Source organism: Phyllopteryx taeniolatus, chromosome 21 (assembly GCF_024500385.1).
Source record: "Phyllopteryx taeniolatus isolate TA_2022b chromosome 21, UOR_Ptae_1.2, whole genome shotgun sequence".
NCBI classification, from domain to species: domain Eukaryota; kingdom Metazoa; phylum Chordata; class Actinopteri; order Syngnathiformes; family Syngnathidae; genus Phyllopteryx; species Phyllopteryx taeniolatus.
The window spans coordinates 240,279-262,747 of NC_084522.1; the positions used below are offsets into that span (position 1 = coordinate 240,279).

Consider the following 22,469-nt stretch of genomic DNA (forward strand, 5'->3'; position numbering starts at 1 on the left):
CCCGTTTTACTGTCAAGTACAAAATTGTTTTCCTGGCCTAAAACGCCCAGAACAGTACAAAGTTATTGTTCATCCGTATTTTCAAAAAGCTTTTAAATGTTTGAAAGTTTCACATTTTATCCTAACTTATCACTCGGTCCTGGTGGCATTCTTGACGGACAGTACTCGTCGTAGGTCGAGTCGCTTTCATGAGCCCCGAGGAATTAGTGTGCTGCCTAGTTCCAAACCCGTTGCCAAAGGCTTGACAAAAAACAAAAGATGGGATCCCAAGACGTGTTTTGTGAATCCGAAGAGTTAACACCGCAGCCTCGCTGCTCTTTCTCTGCGCAGTGCTCGATGTACAATAGACGACGTCAATGCCCCGCATTCCCGCATTCCCGTCTTTTGGAATTGCATCTAGTCATATTGTATAACTGGGACCCGGGAACACATCAGTCCCCTTCTCTGCCTGTATTGCGCCACAGCGCCAGGACAAAACCGTGGCCAATTCTGGAACCAACAGACTTTGTCAACGGCAGTCAAAGTGACAAATGCAAACTATTTTCGGGCACACCGCTGAGTCCCGACGGTCCGTTCAATACGAGATCCGTTATATTGGGGTCTTCTTTTATTGAGGTTCACCGTATATGAAGAGATGAAAACGTGAAGACAAGATGAAGTGGCGAAGAAGTGAAATAAATAAAAGAAGTGAAGGCACAAATAGACGAGGCGATGAAGACATGGAAAGGTGAAGACGTGAAGCGATTCCTCGACACCGTCGCAAAATGGCGTTCGCAGATGCACACGACTCCCTCTTGAACGCCCTGTTCGACTTCCCTCAGACGACGCATCAGACTTTCGCTGTACTCGACGACTTTTATTGTGTTGACAAACCGGACAGGAAGCCGTCCAAATAAATTACTTTGCCCCGAGCTTGTTCAAACACTTCCTGGATGTCAAGCGTCATCGCATTTATGGACGGCGGCCAATCGGACGCAGAGGTGTGGCCTCATCTGCCCACTGGCGGGTGGGCGGGGTTACACTGGGGCATGACTTCCTGACCTCCAGGAAGTTCTGTTGAACAAGAAGCATGTACAGAGATTACATGTGTTAGCTACGCTCCCTCCACCGGGCCTCCAGCGGACCTCCGCCGGACCTCCTCCTCACTCAGCCCCTTGGATGGCGTCACTTCCTGACGCCGCCTCTCCTGAGCCTCCTCTCCAGCCCCGCCCCTTCATCCCGGGGGCTCAGCTCCAGTTCTGAGCGGTCCGTGTCCAGGTCCGGGTCCTGGACGGGTCGCGGCGGCGGGTAGTCGGGCTGGTAGTAGCGGTACGGGTCGTCCTCCTCTACCTCGCCGTAGTTGGGGAAGATGTTGGATGGCAGCTGGACTGCAGGAACAGTGACGCCGTCAGTCAATTCAGTCCATCAGTCCGCTTCACCTCATAGCGACACTCAAAGCCAGAACCAAGATTGCCGCCGCACGACACTTTCATAGGTTTTGATTGGGTTAGTGGGACAGGAAGAAAGAGAGGAGCAAGATAATGACGACAGGTTGACGAGAGCTTGGAAGAAACACGCAGCCGACTCCAGACACAAAGTGCGTAACACTAATTCCTGTGGGCGGCCTTCACGTCGTACCTCCAACGTTGTAGCCCACGCAGGAGTTTTGGTCGCAGTAACCGGGAGGCCCGGCGGAGCCCACCGGCCCGGGAACGCCGGGGCGTCCCGGTGCTCCCGGATTTCCGGGTCTTCCCGACGGGCCTTGGCTGCCGAGTCTGCCTTGGCCCGGAGGACCTGCGGCGAGATGGCGGCATGTGAGGACGCTACCTCTTAGTGTGGAGGACAAACATCATGAGGGGTTTACCAGGAGGTCCTGCAGGTCCTCTGGGGCCTTGAACTCCCAGAGCAGCAGAACCCTTTTCACCCCTCTCCCCTGGGGGACCTGCACGCACGCACACACACACACACACCCACATTATTCCTGTTGGGTGCCACCCATTAATCCACTCCGCCCACCGCACCTCGTTCTCCAGGTTGCCCATTCTGGCCATTTTGTCCGGGGAAACCGGGCCTTCCAGAGGGCCCTTGTTCCCCTTGGGGCCCCGGGGACCCATTTCGACCAGGCTCTCCAGGAGGTCCCGGGACGGTGCGGATTGTCACCGAGGAGCTGGGCGCGTGGTTCAAGATGGCGTTGAACTGAGCCATGTGACCTGCAACCGGCAAGGTTTATATAGGGGGGCTCCTCCGTCCTAACTTCTCCAGATGGCTAGCCGCGATGCTAACGTACTCACTCTGGATCAGCTGCTCACACACCTGCCTGGCGATGGTCTGCACCGTGGCCGTGGACTGCAGGTCGCCCTGGCAACGCAAATGCACAAAGTCGAGTTACGGGAGGAGACACGAAATGACAGCAGGTTGGGGCGAGGAAGGCGTACCCGTTCCCCTTTGTCACCCTTGGTTCCTGGTGGACCCTGCACAGAGAGGGAAAAACATGACAGCAGAAACAAAACACTCGAGATCTGCCCTGACCGGAAGCGACCAGTCAGAACATTGATGGAGCTGGAGGCCTATGGATGGGAACGTCGTCCGGCAGTCCGGACTTTGTCCTCGTGGCTCAGTTGCGCAGTGATCAGAAGATTCTCCTTTCAACTACTGATTTTGTAGAGGCGTGGTTCCCACTTAAGAGTGCGAGCGGTCCCCGGTTCAAATCCCACACGAGTCAGTAGAGCTACGTTGGGCTGGACGGGAAAGGAGATCAACCACCAGCGATTGCTCGGGAACCTCCCGCACGATCTGTCTCCCTGCATCTTCGGTCAAATAGCTGCCTGATGTTCAATGCTTGGACTCACCGGGGGTCCAAGTTCTCCCTGTTTTCCTGGGGGTCCCGTGTTGCCGGGGGCCCCCGGGACTCCTGGACTCCCCTGCGGATGGGAGGAAAATTCCCGTCAGCCACGCAATCCGTGGAATCTCTACGGTACTACTCCACATCGTTCCAAATCACTTACAATCGTTCCGGAGGGGCCCGGTCGACCGGGGGGGCCGTCTTTGCCCGACAGCCCCTGTGGACGAGAAAAGCACGCGTGTGTGTGTGAGAGAGACACGGGAATGCACGTTGACCACACTGAGCGCAGCGTGACTCACTCGGGGGCCAGGAAGTCCTTCTCTGCCGGGAACGCCCACTCGGCCGGCCACGCCCTGAAACACAGAGGTCACTCCGGGTCACCGGCCTGCCAGGTTGGGAAATCACGCGCACGCATTGTAACACTTCCACAAACTCACACGCGCACAAATAAACGCAGACGCACACGCACCTGAGTCGGCAGCATTTACCTGCAGACCTTGTTGACCTAACTCTCCTTTCTGTCCTCGCTCCCCTGGAGCGCCCTGCACGTGAAAATACACACACGTGCCCACGTGCATAAAGACATGCGCGCGAAGACGCGTGCGACATGCGAACATGCTGGGGGTCTTACTGGGGAACCCCTGATGGAGCGTCCGCTGGGCCCCATCGGTCCTGCCGCTCCCTGGGGTCCCGGTACTCCGGGTTCACCTGCTGCTCCGCCAGCCCCCTGGAGGAAGGCTTGACATTAGGGCTGGATGATCGTGGGAAAAAGGGCAAAAATAATGCAGGATCGGGGTTGGATATGTGGCTGACGGGGCACGCTGGGGGACTGGTTAGCACATCCGCCACACAGTTCTGAGGACCCGGGTTCAATCCCCGGCCCCGCCCGTGTGGAGTTCGCATGTTCTCCCCGTGCCTGCGTGGCTTTTCTCCGGGTACTCCGGTTTCCTCCCACATCCCCCCCCCCAAAAAACATGCATGGTAGGTGAATTGAAGACTCTAAATTGCCCGTAGGTGTGAATGTGAGTGCCAATGGTTGTTTGTTTCTATGTGCCCTGCGATTGGTTGGCGACCAGTTCAGGGTGTGCCCCGCCTCTTGCCCAAAGTCAGCTGGGGTGGGCTCGGATAAGCGGCATGGAAAATGGACGGCTGGATGTTCCCCTCAAAATACAGCAAGTTGGAGCTTTCACTCTGCAATCTCAAAAACATGAGGAAGAAACAAACGTGTTGTGTGAATGGTGTTTTTTTCCAATGAGGACTCAAAACAAAAAGAGGACTTTTGTCCTTAAGTGCAAACAAAAACACGCAACACAGTAGGAATGGAAAACTGGCGAAAGGACCACTTTGATAACGTTGCACTCCTCACGGCACTGGCTGACTAGAGTCACAAAATAACGCATCGCTTCACATTTTGCAAAACAAAATCAATTCCACATTGTCAGAGTGTGATCGCGCAGTGTTTCAACGAAAGCATTCTGATTCAAGTCATCATTTTGCAAGCGAAGATTTGTTTGACAACGATGACCTGTGTAACAAAAGAACACATTCGCTCACACCTCGCGCACCCACGTAGCCGCCAGCCTGCTTTCATTCTGGAGCGCAATAGGAAATCGAGCGAGTGCACGCCCTTTGAAGCTTTGGAGAGCTTCAGGTCCCTCTGCTGGTCGCTTCGAACATTACAGTTGATTCAATGTATATTAAAGTACACCAACATCACAGCAGAGCCCGCCGTGCGACTATGATGATGCTCAAACTAAATATCGCGCAGCCCTCGTTGGCGTCATGTCACGACACCTCATGACATTCGCTCACAGCCTCCGACCGGGTTGAAAAGAATCAAAAACTGGACCTGACGTCCCAGTCTCCATTTGGGTCAAAACTCACCACTGGGCCCGGGACTCCGCGATCACCTCGGGCTCCTCGTACTCCTGGCCCTCCCTAACGGAAAAGAGCAGAATGCGCTAGCTTCAGAATGTCGAAAAGGACACTCTGTGCATGTGCGTGTGTGCGTGCGTGTCCGTGTGTGGCTCACAGGGGGTCCGGCAGGCCCTGCGGGGCCTTTGCTGTCCTGGGTGCAGGTGCAGGCCTTGGGCACGGCAGGACACTGGGCCTCGTTACGCTGGGCGGTCACGTGACGAAGACACAGTGGTGTTGTCACGATAAAGAGGAGGGATGGAGATGACCTCCGCGGACGGAGGACTCACCAGACCAGGAAGTTCACAGCACCGATCCCTGGAGGCCCACGTGGTACTGCACGCGATGTCAAACATCTGGAGCTCAAACTGCAACGCAGCGACTGTCAGCCGACTGTCCGCCGACCGAACCCAAACCGGTTGCTCTTACCGGTGCCGAGTTGTCCTTGTTCCCTCTGGATCGAACCATCCTGCCCAGAACTTCCGTTCCGGCCGTGCTGATGTTTCCCGCCGCCTCGATGGCCTTGGCGGACACAGCCTGACAGTCCACCAGCACGCTGGCGCTCGTCTTGCTGATCACCACGTGAAGCTGCACAGAGGATGCGTTTTGGTTGACTTGTCTTCTTCATTTGAGGACAACATCGCCCCCTTCCTGTGTTTGCAGCAGGAACCACATTTTGCTATACTGGAAAACGCGATGTGGTCACAGAAGAGAAACTCAGCGGCGGCGCCCTAACCTTGTGAAAGCTTCCGTGGAAAAGTTTTTTCACGTGCGGGCCCTCGAAGGTGACGGTCTGAAAGTGTCCTCTGTAGTCGTTGTTGAAGAAGGTCAACGTCTTCCCCCCATCTGCGCCGTGAGCCGACACCCGTGAAGTAGAACTCTGCCAATCTACAGAAACGATGCATCAAAGATTCCAGACTCACTGTCCAGGATGACGCCCACCAGCGGCTCGTGGTCCTGGTCCAGGACCTCCCAGAGTGCGAAAGGTTCCCGGGGGGTGCCGGGCAGCAGGCGGAACAGCAGCGTGATGGTGTAGTCTGACGGAAGACCTTCAGGGTGGAGGAACCTGAGGAGAGGTTAAGCATTCTGAACATCACAACATCTCTAAGAGACAGATGTTTTCTTTCGCCCCTCCTGAGATGAAGCAGAACCTGGTTGGCTGAGCCAGCAGAGCGTCACTGTGCAGGCGGAAGCACGGGAATGCGTTAAAGGTTCCGGGTACCATGGAAACGCCAGCCAGGGTGCTGTAGCGCTCCTCCAGCAGCCCAAACAGCTCCATCATGCGGAAGCCTAGCAAGCACCGGAGGAATAGTTAGCGGCTACTTGGCTGACCTCTCAGAAGGTTCTGGACTAGCAACCTCGACAGGATGGCGGCCAAAGCCTTACCGGGAGCGGTGCCGCCATTCATGGCCACTGAAGGACATGCTGAGGACACGCACAACTTTCATTGAAGCCAAAAGTCACCAGGAACGTTCCTGGCCGGTGGTCACTCACTGGCCGTAGCAGCTTCGCACACGAAGGTCACCAGCTTCTCTTCGATCTTCTTGAAGGCGTCCAGGTCGTCCACAAAGAAGACGTGTCTGTCGCTGGGTTTGCTGGCGATGCTCAGCAACTCGCCGTAGTCCGCGTCAGCGAAGCCGATAGCGAAGACGACGAAGCCTGTCGGGACGCCGCACGAGTTACAGCTCGCCCGTGACGTGCGGCGACAGGAAGCGGCGAGGAGCTCAGCCGACCTTCCGCCCGCATCTCCTCTGAGACCTCGTCGACGTCATCCTGCGATCGGCCGTCGGTGAGGACCACCAGGACCTTGGGGACTCCCCTCCTGACGCCGCCCTGTGCCGTGAAGATGCTGTCCTTCACGTGCTGGATCGCGCGACCTGAGCGGACAGAGCGGATCACTACACGGGGCGCTCCGAGCCACACTGTACGATCGGGTGATCTCTGAGGTCTTGCCCGTCTTGGTGTTTCCTCCCTTGTAGGAGATTTTGTTGACGGCATCCAGGAGGCGCTCCTTGTCGTCGTACGCGTTCAACGCAAACTCGGTGCGCGTGTCGTCGCTGAACTGAGCGATGGCGACCTGCGGCAAGCCAGATGTGGACTCGATGGTGTGACGCGAGCAAATGTCCAGAAAGTAGATGGGCCGGCTGCTGCCAAATGCCAGGATGCGGCGTTCGGAAGAAGACTACCTGTGTGCCATCGGGTCCAATCTGGTCCAGCGCTCCGGCGGTACTGTACAAGAACCCGATGATCTTCAGGAAGTTGTCGTCGCCGATACTCCAGGAACCGTCCACCAAGAACGCCAAGTCGGCCTTGGCTGCCTTACAGACTGCTCGTGCGTGTCGACGCAAAGTCATGCAATTCTACATGTTTCGGGAAGGTCGGCACTTACCTTCCTTGGCGGGGGGGATCGTGGGTTGCGGGGCGGTGGTCGGCGGCGCGGTGGGCGCCAGGGTGGGGGCGGCCTCTGTACAAACGGTCACAAAGCCGTGACGTCACATCCCGTGTTTTCCCGCCGTCTCGCCGGTGGTCCGCGGGTACTCACGAGTCTTGGCGGTCGCGGACACGGCCGGGCCTTCGGTTCCGTCCTGCAGTCGCGCGTAAACGCTGATCTCGTGCGGCGTGTCGGGCCTCAGGTTATCGAAACAGCGGCGACTGGATCCCGCGCTCAGCTCGGCTTCCTCGACGTGACCGCCTGCGTGTGGCGACGGCACGCCTTTTATTCTCCATTTTTCCCGAATACCTTCAACGAGGCGCGACGGGAGCGGGCACCTTCGCACACCACCTCGCCGACGCCCTCTGCACTCAATCGACTGCGCTTGCCACAACGCGGCCATTTTCATGCATGTATTTGCGTACGTATATACTATCGATCATCCCTTCGCATCGCCATTGTAGACTTTGGATAATTCCTCCTTTTTTTGCCTCGTATAATTGAAATTGAAAACTGTACCTCGCATTGTCCGCTGCACATCGCGCGTCGTGATAACGCGAGCTATTGCAATCGTACTCTATGACTCGTGAGCGTATCTGACGCCTGCGGAAATGGACATATAGGAATCGGGCGTGGCGCTGTAACACATTCGTGGCGAATCAGGAATTGGATGCATCGAACCTCTGTCAGCGCAGCCTTTCATGGGACGTCGGTCGTACTGCCGCACACGTGAGAGCTCTGCTCCCCAAATGAAACGGTGGGTTTTGTTGGTTTTGTTGGTTTAAACTACCCGATCATGCTTTTGTGCAAATGGTGCCGTTGCAGAGTTGTCATACCGCCAAAGCACTTCAGCCTCTGCCATTGGCTCCGCCACGCAGAAACCATTTCAAGGCGATACTGATGGAAAAGAACCAAACTTCTAATGCCACTTTAACTTTGGGTCTGTTTCGTTTTGGCCCAGGATATTTCCCATGAGTCGCCGCCGGCGTAGCGGTGCACTCGCCGGACTTTGGTGCGGGCGGCGCGGGTTCGTGAGAGCGAACGGTCGTCCGTGTCTATGTGTGCCCTGCGACTGACCGGCGATGGATATCTTCGGTGAATTCTTCTAGCGTTTTGCAAAGAAATGCATTTCTCCGGAGCGAACAATATTCCGGATTGCGTCATCCTCTCAAATCCATTGAAATTAAACCGTGTTACTTTTTAGGACAAATGTTGTTATAGGATTAAAATAGTAATATTATTGGAGATGAACTGTTCGGTTAAGCCAATTCACGAGTCCCGCCCCTAATCCGCTGTGTATATTTGCATGTATGCTATTTTATTGCTGCTGATGCATTTCCGGTTGCCTTGTAACCGATCTTTCCATTTCCCCTGGTGAGCCGGCCGCAGCGTCTCTCGTTAGTCGGCGCCGGGACTCACCGCCGGCGGACTCGATGACGACCCTGTAGGCGCCGGCGTGTCTCTGCGGCCGCCACTGAGCGCACAGGCTGCTCTTCCTCTGCTGGTAAACGCTCAGGTCGGTCACCGCCAGACGCGCTGCGAGGACACGGCGACACGTCGGTCATCTTGCCGCGCGTGCATTCCGACCGGAGCGCCGAGGGACTCACGCGTCCTGGCCCGGCCCGACAGCGCCTCGCTGGACCCGCCGCCGTAGGACGCCAGGACCTTGACGCCGTACTCGGTGCCGCCGAGGAGGCCGACGATCATCATGGTCCTCGCGTCCTCGCCCACGAAGGTCTCCAGGGCGGGTCCGGGGGCTGCGGGGCGCACGGGACGGTTAGAGGCCGAGCCGCCGCCCGCGCCGGCGTCCGCCCGACCCACTGACCCGACAGCGGCTGGTACACCACGCGGAAGCCCGTCGTGGGAGAACCGGGAGGGTCCCAGCTGATCCGGAAGCGGTTGTACCATTCCTCGGACACGCGCAGGTTCCCCGGAGGCGACGGTGGAACTGAGAGACGGGCAGAGAAAGGGTGAGACGGATAGAGAAGGACGGAGAGAGAGAAAGGCGAAACAGAGAGAGTGCGAGAGGGGGAAAAGAGACAGAGAGGCAGACAGAGAAAGAGGGGAGGAGTAAGGGAGACAGATGGAGAAAGACTGCGCAGCGCATGAGAGAGGGAGAGACCAGGAAGAAAGAGGGAGAGGGGGAGACAGAGAGATAAGATAAGAAAAGAAAGAGATAGCCAGAGACAGAAATCAAGATGGGGAGAGGGAGGGATAGAGAGCGGGCGAGTGAGAGAAACAGAATGAGAATGAGAAGACAGAGCGCAAGGAAGAGGGATGGAGAGAGAGAGAGAGAGAGAGAGAGAGAGCAAGAAGAGAAATCCGGATGACGGGCGAAGATCGCCAGCGCTGCCGCCGACAAACGTACGCGTGCGTCCGCTGGCCGTGACCGTCGGTCCGTCTCCGTCCGGATAGACGGGGGTGACGGCCATCTCGTAGCGGGTGTCGGCCGACAGCGGTCGGAGAACCAAAGCGGTCTGCGTGGGCGGAAGCGTCCTCTGACACACACAACAAACGGCATCAGCTCGTCTTCCCCCTCAGGCTCCTTTCGCGCGACCTGGCAGAACGCCAGGAGTTTTCGCCAGCGGCGACCGTCGGAAACTAATCGCCATGCGACGGCCGACCCGAAATGCCGAGTCGGGTCACGTGAGCGAGATCCCCAAAATGCGCTTCTTTTTGGATTGGGATCACCCGGCCATTCATCAGCTTCTCCCTTGGAAATTGCACCCCGTCGTTTCCGGAGAACAACACCAGGGGTCGCCGGTTCTCCCCGGCAGCGAGCGTGTCGGTCGCCGACGGGAATTTGTTGGCCATCGTCCGCTTCGGTCACGTCGCTCCGTGTTCGGCAGGCCGCAAACAGACGACTTCTTCTGGCGTTCGGCAACGGCGCCCCCTTGGGGTTCATTCAATGACTGCATTTGGAACAAAGCTTTTGGCCTTTTATTGCTTTGAGCTGCTGTCATTTTACAATTTTCAGTTCCTATAAAGCGCAGCGCATCGGTCTGCCATGTTGTTTGTAAAAGTTTCTTTGGATAGCGTTGCATCTTATCAATTCACCTTACCTTCATGAAGTCCACAAGGAGGAGACTTTGATGTGATGAGACTACGGTCTTGAAGTGTTTCTTGGTTGCTGCTAATGTTACATCTTAGCTTCATTTCATCTCAACTTAACCGCGTGGTCTTACCGTCTCTCGGTTGCCGTCTGCGCTGCCGTAGCTGAGGCGGTAATGGCGGACGTCGTGGGCGTCCGCGTGTTGCCATGACACCCGCACGCTAAAGGCGGTTTCGTCATCGACGGTCACGCCCCGCACGCCGTAACGAGGAGCTGCGACCGCCGCCGCCACGACGACGACGACAACGAAGACAACCACGACGGGGATCACCACGAAAACAACAATCCGACGACAATCAAAGGTGCGTTCATCGTTCGAGTGGGCGGGGCTAAAGCAAAACGAGAAGCTCACCTGCAACGGTGGTGGTTGTCATAGCAACAGTGCTTGTTCTCCCGACTACAAATAACAAAAAACAACACTCAATTCAACGCTACGTGTGTGTGCGCGCGCCAGTGTTAGTGTGTGTTTGTGCGTATGAATGGATATGTGAAAATGCGTGTCTGTTCATATTTGCGTGTGTGCGCGCGCCGAACATACCGGTGGATTCCAGCAGAGCGACCTGCTCGCTCTCCACTTCGTTCCTGTAGATGGCGCTCATGAGGACCTCGTACTCGGTGGAGGGGCGGAGTCCAGTGACCATGTAGGTGTTTGTGTTTACGTTGACCATCACCTGACCACACACACACACACACAAACGCGCGGGTTAAAGATTTGCTACACTGCTGTTTGTTGATGTCCCCTGCGCCACACACACACACACACACACACACACACCAACCTCTCCGCTGTCGCTGCCGCCATCATAGCCGCCATCCATGGGCGCCCACCCGAGGCGGTAGAGTGCCACGTCGTCAGCGGGGGTCCGCCACGACACCCAGAAGCCCGTCGCGGAGGTGTCGTGGGTCTTCACGTCCGCCGGTTCTGGAACGTTCCCTGCGCACATCGGAAGCCCCGTTAGCGCAGTCCGTGTCCTGAGGCCGGGCCCCCCCGGGCTGGATGACTGCTTGGCGTTGGGGCTCCCCTCTCTCCTTGGTCGTCCCACCCCCCCTTATCGTTCCCTTGTCGGGTGCCCCTATCCGAGGGGGGGTCTGGCTCTCCTGGGGGTGGGGGCGTATGGGCAGTGGGGGGAGGGGGCGGGGCGGTTGGCCGGCCAGTTGTCGGGGCGCATCGGTGGGGCCGGCGGACAGCCCCGGGTCCCTCCGCCGGGCTGCTCTCGGGTGGACCCCTGTTCCCGATCCCGCCCCTCCATTGATCGGGTGGGGTCCTCACCCTCCGGGGTGCGGCCACAGCAATCACAGGACCCTTCTGTCAGTCTTTGTGCATGTAAAACGGTGTCAATTCAAGACACACGCCCCTGGGACTCTTTCACCGCGTGTGGGGTCACGCACCTCCTGCGACAAATAACTCAAGAATATGCAAATTGCTTGTGTATCCCCTCACTCATACTCTCGTCCTATGGACTTTTATAATTTACATAGTCGATCCCGCCACACTTCAGTCGGGTCCACGACTGCTTCTTGTCCTGTTCTATCTTTGTCCTGTCCTTCCCTCGCAACACTCATATTGAATGTGTCATTGTTGTCGATAATGTAATGATTGACTTCTCTCATCCTGTTTACGATGAGTGCTTTGTCTTTCGTCTTTGTTTCTCTCTCCCTTCTAGAAACTTTGTTGTGTTCGACTGATCGACTCTGATTCTCAATAAACTTCAATTCTAATACGAAGAAACCACAGCGGAAGCTTCAAAACTCCACTGTGACACCGTAAAACTGTTCCGGCATGAAAGGGACGACACAGATCCTCCATTCTGCCGAACAGGACAACAACAACAAAAAAAAGCAGAGTCCGTGTCCGGTGTGTTTGCGTGCACGGGATGTCGTCGCGGCGACGCCGCCGCGAACGCTTACCTGTGGAGAAGCTTCGCGTGACCGGCTCCGCTCGTCCCTCCTCGTACGTGGCGACGACGCCCACCGTGTACTCGGTCAGAGGGCTCAGGTTGCTTAGCAACCATGTGGTCTCGCGGCCCACCTCCACCTGCGCGCGCACACGTCAATCATCGTCATCGTTAGCAGTCAATCACCAGCTCACGCGTTTGCTTTCCACCTTTTATTGATTTGTGTTTCTTTTTTGGGGCACCTGGTTGCTTTCGACGCCGTCGCTCCTGGCGTAAACGACGCTGTAGCCCGCCGGCTCGCCGGAGGCCGAGTCCCATCTGAGTCGGGCCGAGCCGTGGCCCACGTCCGTCAGCCGCAGATTGCTCGCCGGGGGCGGCGCCACTGAGGGGGAGGGGCACATCAGCACACGCGTCCAATCGGAGCGCAGCGATCACCCGCCCCGGCCCGCTTTAGCCGTAAATCAACGTCGGGCACGACTGACATCGAGCGGCGAAAACTTCACGAGGAGTTTGGAATGTTTGGAATCTTTTTCCTTGGAGCTTTAATTAAAGAAGACGTGAAACGAAAGAGCGGCGCCGTCGGCCTCAGACGGCGTCACGCCACCGTCGTCGCGTGTGTCGTAAAACTTAATGAGAGGCCGAAGTGCCGAACGGGAAGGCGGGAAGTGCAAAAAGGCTTCAGGACGGGAAGTCTGACGCGGAGACGTCGCCGGGACGAGACGGCGAGATCACGGCGCTCGCGCGAACGCCTCGAGATCGGCCATCTTGTCGCCACTCACGCGTGCTGAGCTGCCCCGTGACGGGGTCGCTAGCCTCCTCGCCGTACATGGCGTACACCGTCACCGTGTACTCCGTCGACGGCGACAGACCCTCAAGCTCCGCCTCCTCCACGTCCGACGCCACCTTCACCTTCATGAGATGACATCATCATCTTCAAATGATGACGCCATCTTCACACACCATCATCATCATCATCATCATGATGACGATCAGCTGTCGTCGTCCTTCCCTCACCTCCTTCTCGTCGTCGGGTTCGCCCCGGCTGAGCGGCGCGTAGAGGATCATGTAGCCCGAGGCGGCGGCGGCGGCCCCCCAGCGGACCCTCACGGTGCGGTGGGTGGGCTCGGACAGGTCCAGGCGCTCTACGGTGGGCAGGGCCACTGCGGGGTCAACACCACCGAGGTTAGGCTTCGGCTTTTAGCGTTCGGCGCGGGGTCTTTCCCGCCCGGCCGGCCCACGTACGTGTGGTGGCGCTTCCTCTCAGCGCCTCGCTGGCGGCGCTGCGGTAGACGGCGAACACGGCCACCTGGTACTCGCTCCGAGAACTCAGGTGGTCCAGCAGGACGCTGCGTTCCCAGCCCGGGACCACCTGCGAGCACAACGCGTCACCGTCGCAGAGACGCCGCCGCCGTCACGTGCCCGTCGGGAACCGACGACCGAGCGTTACCTTCTCTTCCGGCTTTCCGCCGCTCGCGGGGTAGTAGACCACGCGGTAGCGCTCCGGCTCACTGGCCGGCGGCGTCCACTGCACGCGGAAGCTACGCGCCGTGATGTCAGAGGTCACCAGGTCACGGGGAGGAGCCACGGCGTCGGGCAGCGGGGAAGGACCTCCTCCGACTGGAAAACAAACACAAGCGCATTGAGCGGCGCTAACGAGGACTCAAATCCGTCGACAATCTGTGAGGCGGTTGAGCGTACGTCAGCGCGTCCGCCATATTGGATGTGTCACATCTGCACCTTAAACCCATGCGGCTCAATGTGCCGAACTTCAGAAAGCCACCGCCCAAAAAAGGCACAAACTTGATTCACTCAGACTTGAGAAACCAAAACCATCGTAGGTCACTTTTCACAGTGGGAGTCACAAAGTCGGCAATTGTGCTGGCAAATCCAATCAAAGGACACTGCGCAGTCCCATCTCAGATCTGACCTTGCAGTGTTTAACGCTCACAACATCTCCAAGCGGCAAATCGATGCACGCCACATCCAATATGCCGCCGACGTCACCGTCCAATTCCGCTCGCACCTGCCAGCTGCTCCACCGTGCGGCAGACGCTCCCGGTGAGCTCGTCCACGATGTCGCTCATCGCGTCGAAGTCGGCCACGTTGTAAACGTGTGTGGCGGCGGGTGGCGACGCGATGGCCTTCAACTCGTCCTCGTCCGCGTTCTTCACGCCTGCCCGACCCAGGCGGTAGGAAGGAAGGAAGGAAGGGAGGAAGGAAGGGAGGAAGGAAGGGAGGAAGGGAATGAAGGAAGGAAGGAAGGAAGGAAGGAAGGAAGGAAGGAAGGGAGGAAGGGAAGGAAGGAAGGAAGGCAGGGAGGGAGGGATGGAGGAAGGAAGGAAGGAAGGAAGGAAGGAAGGAAGGAAGGAAGGAAGGAAGGAAGGAAGGGAGGAAGGAAGAGATGGAGGAAGGAAGGAAGGAAGGAAGGAAGGAAGGAAGGAAGGGAGGGAGGGAGGAAGGAAGGAAGGAAGGAAGGAAGGAAGGAAGGAAGGAAGGAAGGAAGGAAGGAAGGAAGGAGGGAAGGAAGGAAGGAAGGAAGGGAGGGATGGAGGAAGGAAGGAAGGAAGGAAGGAAGGAAAGAAGGAAGGGAGGAAAGGAATGAAGGAAGGAAGGCAGGGAGGGAGGGATGGAGGAAGGAAGGGTGGGATGGAGGAAGGAAGGGATGGAGGAAGGAAGGAAGGAAGGAAGGAAGGATGGAGCAAGGAAGGAAGGAAGGAAGGAAGGAAGGAAGGAAGGAAGGAAGGAAGGAAGGAAGGAAGGAAGGGAGAGATGGAGGAAGGAAGGAAGGGATGGAGGAAGGAAGGAAGGAAGGAAGGAAGGAAGGAAGGAAGGATGGGATGGAGCAAGGAAGGAAGGAAGGAAGGAAGGGAGGGATGGAGGAAGGAAGGAAGGAAGGGATGGAGGAAGGAAGGAAGGAAGGAAGGAAGGAAGGAAGGAAGGAAGGAAGGAAGGAAGGGAGGGAGGAAGGAAGGAAGGGAGGGAAGGAAGGAAGGGATGGAGGGAGGAAGGAAGGAAGGAAGGAAGGAAGGAAGGAAGGAAGGAAGGAAGGAAGGAAGGAAGGAAGGAAGGAAGGAGGGAAGGAAGGAAGGAAGGAAGGGAGGGATGGAGGAAGGAAGGAAGGAAGGAAGGAAGGAAAGAAGGAAGGGAGGAAAGGAATGAAGGAAGGAAGGCAGGGAGGGAGGGATGGAGGAAGGAAGGGTGGGATGGAGGAAGGAAGGGATGGAGGAAGGAAGGAAGGAAGGAAGGAAGGATGGAGCAAGGAAGGAAGGAAGGAAGGAAGGAAGGAAGGAAGGAAGGAAGGAAGGAAGGAAGGGAGAGATGGAGGAAGGAAGGAAGGGATGGAGGAAGGAAGGAAGGAAGGAAGGAAGGAAGGAAGGAAGGATGGGATGGAGCAAGGAAGGAAGGAAGGAAGGAAGGAAGGAAGGAAGGAAGGGAGGGATGGAGGAAGGAAGGAAGGAAGGGATGGAGGAAGGAAGGAAGGAAGGAAGGAAGGAAGGAAGGAAGGAAGGAAGGAAGGAAGGAAGGAAGGGAGGGAGGAAGGAAGGAAGGGAGGGAAGGAAGGAAGGGATGGAGGAAGGAAGGAAGGAAGGGAGGGAAGGAAGGAAGGAAGGAAGGGTGGGATGGAGGAAGGAAGTCAGCGGCATCTAGCGGCAAACCACGCCGTCGCCGCGTGGTGCGCTCGTACCGACGGCAAACACTCGGATGCCGGCGTCCCTCAGGGTCCGCGCGGGCGGGACCACGTCGTCCTGGGACTTCCCGTCCGTGATCAGGATGGCCACCTTGGGAACGTCGGCCCGGGATCCCGATTCCGCTCGGAAGCTGTTCTCCAGGGCGAAGGTCAGCGCCAGACCTGCGTGAAGTCACAAGGACGTTTGGAGGACACCTTCCGATCACCTTGACTGCTGACATCACGTTAGCGGCTCATTTTCATATCATTTGATCAATAACGGTCGAGACACGGCCCACTGAATTTCCTTTTGAAAATCGGTTCATTTCACTGATATGTGGAGTTGAATTACTGCCAGTTGTCATCATCCTCGTTTGGAAGATCAAATATTTTTCCAACGTGAAGTTTGATCATTTGCAGCATGTTTTCGAGAGACGTGTGGGATTTTTCTCCTATTGCTTAATTTCCTCAAGAACTTTAAGCATGGCAGACATTCATACATTTAAAGGAAAAAAAATGCTAGATTCTAATTTTCATGTCCCTGTGTGGCACGGTGAGCGACTGTTTAGAGCGTCCGCCTCACAGTTCTGAGGACCCGGGTTCGATCCCCGGCCCCGCCCGTGTGCAGTTTGCATGTTCTCCCCGTCGTGCCTGCGTGGCTTTTCTCCGGGCACTCCGCTTTCCTCCCGCATCCCAAAAACATGCATTCATTGGAGACTCTAAATTGCCCGTAGGTGTGAATGTGAGTGCGCATGGTTGTTTGTTTCTATGTGCCCTGCGATTGGCTGGCGACCTGTTCAGGGTGTGCCCCGCCTCCTGCCCGATGACGGCCGGGATAGGCTCCGGCACGCCCGCGACCCGCGTGAGGAGAAGCGCGACAGAAAATGGATGGATGGATGGAGGTCTCTGCGTAAAATGCCTTCACCGTTATTAACGGAATGAAATGAAAATGGCGGTATCGTACCCGTCAGGGTGTTTCCGCCTTTGTACGGCAGATTCCTGACGGCGTCCACGACGGCCGCTTTGGTCACGTGACTGTTCAGGTGCCACTCCACCCTGGGCTCGCCGCTGAACTGCACCAAGCCTGCGCACACATCAAACGCACGTCACGCACGTGTCCGTGACGCGAAAGGCGCGAGCTAGCTCACCGACGCGCGTCCGGTCGCCGTCCAGCGTGAAGGCCCGGACCAGGTTCTCCAGGAAGCTTCGGACCAGGCGGAAGTTGCTACGGCCGATGCTCCACGAGCCGTCCACCAGGATCGCCACGTCGGCGGCGGCCGCCGTGGCGCACGTGAACCTGTCTTCGCCTGACCGCGCACACGCGCGCGCACACACACAAGCACTCACGTTGGCCGGTGCCGATCGAGCAACTTTTCAGACCACCCTGCCAACTTCGCTCCCAAAAAGCCACGCGCAAAATCAAAAAAGTGGCACGCATTGCAAAAGTGTACATGACACAAAATGACGAAAATCCCGCCAACCGTCTGCCCACCAAACAGTGGAGTGGTGCCTTGAGATGCGAGTTGAATTCCTTCCATCGCCACGTTCGCATTGCAAATCATCTCCCCCGAATGAAAACGTTATCAATCTGTTGCAGCCAAAAAAATGCTGTTAGTGTTTTTGATAAGGACACACGCAGCGTAGCCATGGCCACCCGGTGAGCAAATTTGCCTCACAGTTCCGAGGTCGCAGGTTGGAATCCGGCCTCGCCCGTGCGGAGTTTGCATGTTGTGCCCGCGCCTGCGTGGCTTTTCTCCGGTTTCCGCCCACATCCCAAAAACATGCAACTTAGCATCATCGCCGGTTGACTGCAGACCGTGAGCGCAAACGGTTGTTTGTTTAAAGGTGCCCTGCGATTGGCCGGCGACCGCTTCAGGGTGTACGGAGTCAGCGGGGATCTGCGCCAGCACGCCCGCGAGCCGTCAGAAGCACAAGCGCTTTGGAAAATACGCAGATGGCTGGAAATGGAACGTAAAGAAATGTCATGTTGCGTTACAATTGATTGCGCTGCCCCTCCTGGCGCACCCGCCTTGGCCACCGGTGCCGTACACTTCCAGGGGTGGCAAACTCATGCTCCTAAAAAGCATATCAATGGGAATGTGGTAAAGACATCATCACGCAACCTTTAGCAACAAATGGACGAGCGTCTTGAGCAACATCCGCTGAAAATGAGTTGCGCGCGCCCACGTCGGCTCTCGGGCCTTCAGGTGTAACATTCTTGTGTGCGCCGCACAAGGTCAAAGTTGAGCTTCTTGCGATTCCTGCCGCATTCCGGTAGCGCAACGCCCGACACGACGGGACACGACGCGACTCGTCTGACTGCGGCGCCGTCGGCTCGCGCGAGCCCTCGGGGACTTTCTCAAATGCGCTGGAATGTTCTTCCGTTTTCACGCAGCTAAACCCCGCGGAGGTCGAGAGCTGCTCGTAGAGCTTAGCTTAGCATGGCTAATAGCGCAACACATTGCAACCTACGAGAACGTCTCTGTGGAACTCATTACAAGTGAGTACAGGCCTCCAGTCAGGGAACAGAAAAGTCCTTAGGAGTGATTAAAAGACCGTAACGCACATTAGATTTCAGCGGAGCACTTTGGAAAAGTGCATCGAATTCCTGAGAACAAATTAAAAAGTGCGTGAAAGGCAGTTGAAAAGTGCGCGTTAGATAGAATAGATAGAATGCCACATTTCGAGGCAGGAGACGGGAGTTGGAGTTAGGAGCGGCGGCGGGCGTGCACGGGCAGGCCGCGCGACTGACGCGGAAGGAGCCGCCGCCACCGACTCAGCCGTCACGCGAGCGCGGACGAGACGGCGAGAGCGGGCGGGTTGCAGAACGCAGGGCGCGCTCGCTCGCTCGCACGCACGCACGCACGCACGTCAGCTGCTCAACTTTCAACTTTGGAAGGCAGACGATTGCGCGTACAGTGGCCACGTCACTTCCTTGTCGTCTTACCTTCGGCAACGGCGTTGGCGTGCGCCGCCCGGCCATCTTGCGAACTTTGGGACGCGAGCGTTTCTTGTCTTGACCGCTGAGCTGAAGCCAAAGAAAAAGACTAAATTGTCGGCGTCGACTCTCGGCCTAGCGCCTAGCGCCTAGCGCCTAGCGCCTGACCTTGGTGTTTGGCCAGCAGCGGTTTGCTCCTCAGCGCCCCCCTCAGGGCAAACACTTTGAACGCGTAATCTCTGCTCGCGTCGAAGCTGTCGATCAGCAGCTCGGCGTCCTCTTTGGCCACGCCCACCTCCGTCTCCTCGCCACCTGTTCACACGTGCGCACCCGTGACCTTCACGCGCACGCCCGTGACCTTCACGCGCACGTGCGTGTGTGCACGTCTTACCGGGCCGGGCGCTGTACGCCACCACGTAGCCGTCGAGCGGACCTTTGGGCTCCTTCCAGGACACCGAAAGCTTCGTCGGACTCAGCACTTTGCTCCGGAACCTCCTCGGAGGAGACGCTGGAGGCGGCGACACGCGACGACCGTCAACATACAAACGTCAACGTACAAGCGGCGTAGGGGAGTCGCGCGTTTTGCGTAACTAGATGACATCATTTCACGAGCAGTTGCATGCCGTTGTAATCCGTTACATGACTGGGAGAAAATCACAGTTGCTTTTTGGGAATTTCAACGATTCATTCGAAGAAATCGCCGCTTTTGCGGAAAAGCGCCGATTTCTTCTGCTCCCGCGGCCTCCCTTCTCAAGCTCTCTCCGGCCACGTGCCGTTCTGCAGTCGTCGCAAAAGTGACGTATTTTCCCAAATATGGCCTCCAAGCGCCCCCTTGAGGTGCAATCTATGACTCCTACTTTTGGGAACACTTTCCTCGTTCTCATTTTGGACTTTTTCACGGAACATTGACCGATCGGCCGCATTGTCGAAATTCGGCTTTCCACGTAGAATGTTACGGGTTTACATTCCATCCTGCTTCCTTATCAGTTCGGTATTGATGTAAGGAAACCAAATTTGGGGTTCAATACGCGGTCCTTCCCTCGGGAAGAAAGTCACGCTAGCTCTTATGCTAACGATTCAGCTCCGACCCGCCGTTGGCGGCGTCTAACGGCCGTACACCTTTTGATTTGTCACGGACGGACGAACCGGCGACTCGACCCGAGCTGATGAGATTCCCCGCTACCGTCACAGGTGGGAAATCGCAGTCATTCGATCCCGACCGGTTTTGTACAGCTTGGAGACAGAGACGACCTTTATCACGGGTGGCTACAAAAGCCGGAAACGTCTCGCCGGTGCCTGTCATTTGATAAAGAAATGATTGACAGGTCGGATTAGGACGACATCATCGATGCTTTTGATTTCATTCAGGCACATGCACGATTGTGCTTATTCCAGCCCGCCGTGGCATGATTGTGGTTGTCTCAGGAAGTTCTCAACTTCATTTGATTCAGTTTGTCATTTTATTTCTATCAAATTCGGGTCTTAACAGAAACATATAACGTGTGTGTATGTGTGTATATATATATATACATATATACATATATATATATATATATAGAGAGAGAGAGAGAGAGAGAGAGAGAGAGAGAGAGAGAGAAAAATCCTGGTTTTTCCAGGCCTACCCATTAGCCACGTTCCGCCTCGTGAACCCGTGAAACACATGAAGATGTGAACACGTGATGTCTTCACTGAGGTGGTGACCCCCACCCCCGCACCCCCCCTCCACCCCCTCGCTTACCTTGCGCCTGTCCTCGAGCAAGGTGGGCACACAGCAACAGAAAGAAGCACAAAGTCAACGTCCACTGGCGTGACGTCATCGCGCAGCGGCACTTGTCACTAAAGATGCAAACCAACATAAACAAAAACAAAGAAAAGCAAAAGAACTCTGTGCTGATGATCGCTGTTGGCGCCAAAGTGGCAGTTACCTGGGGGCGCGTGCACGCGCGTGTGCGTCGGTAGAAAGGCGCGTGCGAAGAAGACTCCCAAGACGCGTTCGGCCCGCTGTGCGCGTCCCGCTCGTCTGATGAGGCTGAAAGCGAACCCGCCCGGCATACCCGCAGCACCGCCGGAAGTGCTTTCAAAATACCACCGTGACGTCACAGGCCCGAGTCCTGACGGTGGGCGGTGCTCGCGCCTCAACAGGGAGGCGCAGCGCACGCGGGGAGGGTCGGAACAACGCAACCTTTCAATTGAGCGACCGATTGGTTGTTTCGGGCGTGTGACGTCATCGCCCGCTGCAACTTTTGACCTTTCATCCCATTGAGTCGCGTTTTATTTCGAAGGGCTGCCGGCGTCACTTCCTGTGCGCGCGTTCCCAGTGTTGGGAAGCTGACTTTGGAAAGTTCAAAAATGGGTGCAAATCGAGCAATAGTGGAACTAGTTTCACTTTCTTTCTCAAAGTCACAGAACTAATCCCATTTGATTACATTTTGATGACTTTTCTTAATTTTGAATGAACGCATCAACTGGACCGTTTGGCTGTTTTCTCCCCCAAAAAGTGCATTCAAAACCACAGAAAGCTTTTCAAAATCTCGGGAAAACTAATCGATTGCACCACAAGGTGAGATTCGGGGGAAATATGTCATGTTTGAGACAGCCAATCACAAGCAAGGGCTTTGGAAGCAGGAAGTGATAGCACAAGAGCTTGTGCAGCCATTTTTCAAATGGAACTAAAATTGCAATCGTGGAAATTTCCAAAAGCGATTCCTTGAATGGATTACAGTTACCTACGTTTTGCAATTGAATGACATGCCTTCGTTACACAGTCACGCCCCGACACCGTGCGTCGCTTCACACGTGCTTCCAGTCACTTGGGACTTCCATCCATCCATCCATCCTTCCATCCATCCTTCCATTTTCCGAGCCGCTTCTCCTCACGCGGGTCGCGGGCGTGCCGGAGCCTATCCCGGCTGTCATCGGGCATCCCTCAACTGGTTGCCAGCCAATCGCAGGGCACATACAAACAAACAGCCATTCCCACTCATTCACACCTACGGGCAATTTGGAGTCTTCGATGAACCTCGCATGCATGTTTTTGGGGATGCGGGAGGAAAGCGGAGTGCCCGGAGAGGGTTAGGGTTAGGGTAAAAACAGAATACATTGATTTGCAAATCATGTTCGACCCATATTGAATTGGACACACTACAAAGACAAGATATTTCATGTTCAAACTGATCAACTTGATTGTTTTGAGCAAATCATCATGAACTTCGAATTTGATGGCTGCAACACGTTCCCAAAAAGCATGTTTACCACTGTGTTACATCACCTTTTCTTTGAACAACACTCAATAAACGTTTGCGAACACTCATTGTTGAAGCTTATCTATCTATCTATCTATCTATCTATCTATCTATCTATCTATCTATCTATCTATCTATCTATCTATCTATCTATCTATCTATCTATCTATCTATCTATCTATCTATCCATCCAACCATCCATCCATCCATCCATCCATCCACTTCTGCCTCCTGTCGGCTGCCAAAATAAACATACATATTAACGTGCAGTACTTCTACTGGCCAGGAGGGTGCAGTAGTGTACAGGTGCTGAAACTCCTCAACTTCCGCTTTTGGAACCTTCCGAAATAAAGCGGAAGTTGAGCTCAGGTGGCGAGGAAGACAAGAAAGAAAATATGTATTTACTCTATTCCAAATTAAATGTCCTATTTGAGTAAAAATCAACGATA

General features: G+C 55.9%; 1 protein-coding gene across 4 annotated transcripts; it reads right to left on the reverse strand.

The window, feature by feature from the left end:
• Window positions 1–841: 841 nt before the first annotated feature.
• On the reverse strand, window positions 842–20,863 carry LOC133471472 (collagen alpha-1(XIV) chain-like). 4 transcript variants are annotated; one of them, XM_061761034.1, is made up of 48 exons: window positions 20,704–20,863; window positions 20,517–20,614; window positions 19,170–19,286; window positions 18,947–19,090; window positions 18,788–18,868; window positions 16,989–17,147; window positions 16,805–16,924; window positions 15,859–16,023; window positions 14,197–14,346; window positions 13,621–13,790; window positions 13,416–13,542; window positions 13,188–13,333; window positions 12,953–13,082; window positions 12,416–12,555; window positions 12,187–12,313; window positions 11,058–11,212; window positions 10,817–10,949; window positions 10,631–10,675; window positions 10,352–10,491; window positions 9,535–9,664; window positions 8,992–9,114; window positions 8,774–8,923; window positions 8,586–8,702; window positions 7,278–7,427; window positions 7,125–7,199; window positions 6,922–7,061; window positions 6,689–6,812; window positions 6,469–6,612; window positions 6,230–6,394; window positions 6,122–6,160; window positions 5,887–6,025; window positions 5,659–5,801; window positions 5,472–5,581; window positions 5,165–5,323; window positions 5,026–5,103; window positions 4,854–4,940; window positions 4,706–4,759; window positions 3,453–3,548; window positions 3,310–3,363; window positions 3,121–3,174; window positions 2,985–3,038; window positions 2,829–2,900; window positions 2,415–2,450; window positions 2,271–2,337; window positions 2,001–2,189; window positions 1,844–1,921; window positions 1,618–1,773; window positions 842–1,367 (listed from the first exon to the last, which is right to left on the reverse strand). In XM_061761034.1, exons 2-48 carry the CDS (start codon window positions 20,593–20,595, stop codon window positions 1,165–1,167), a joined length of 5,514 nt encoding a protein of 1,837 aa, XP_061617018.1. In that variant the 5' UTR covers window positions 20,596–20,614; window positions 20,704–20,863; the 3' UTR covers window positions 842–1,164. The 4 variants fall into 4 exon arrangements, with proteins under 4 accessions (XP_061617018.1, XP_061617020.1, XP_061617021.1 ...); XM_061761036.1 differs by lacking the exons at window positions 8,586–8,702; window positions 8,774–8,923; window positions 8,992–9,114; window positions 9,535–9,664; window positions 10,352–10,491; XM_061761035.1 differs by lacking the exons at window positions 842–1,367; window positions 1,618–1,773; window positions 1,844–1,921; ... (1 more) ...; window positions 2,271–2,337; window positions 2,415–2,450 and adding an exon at window positions 2,457–2,717.
• Between the last annotated feature and the right edge of the window lie 1,606 nt (window positions 20,864–22,469).

Coding starts and splice junctions, on each gene's coding strand:
- LOC133471472 (XM_061761034.1), bottom strand. CDS start 20,595: ATGACGTCACGCCAGTGGACGTTGACTTTGTGCTTCTTTCTGTTGCTG. Junction 2,190..2,270: donor GTGTGAGCAGCTGATCCAGA/GTGAGTACGTTA, acceptor TGCCGGTTGCAG/GTCACATGGCTCAGTTCAAC. Junction 1,922..2,000: donor TGGGCAACCTGGAGAACGAG/GTGCGGTGGGCG, acceptor GCGTGCGTGCAG/GTCCCCCAGGGGAGAGGGGT.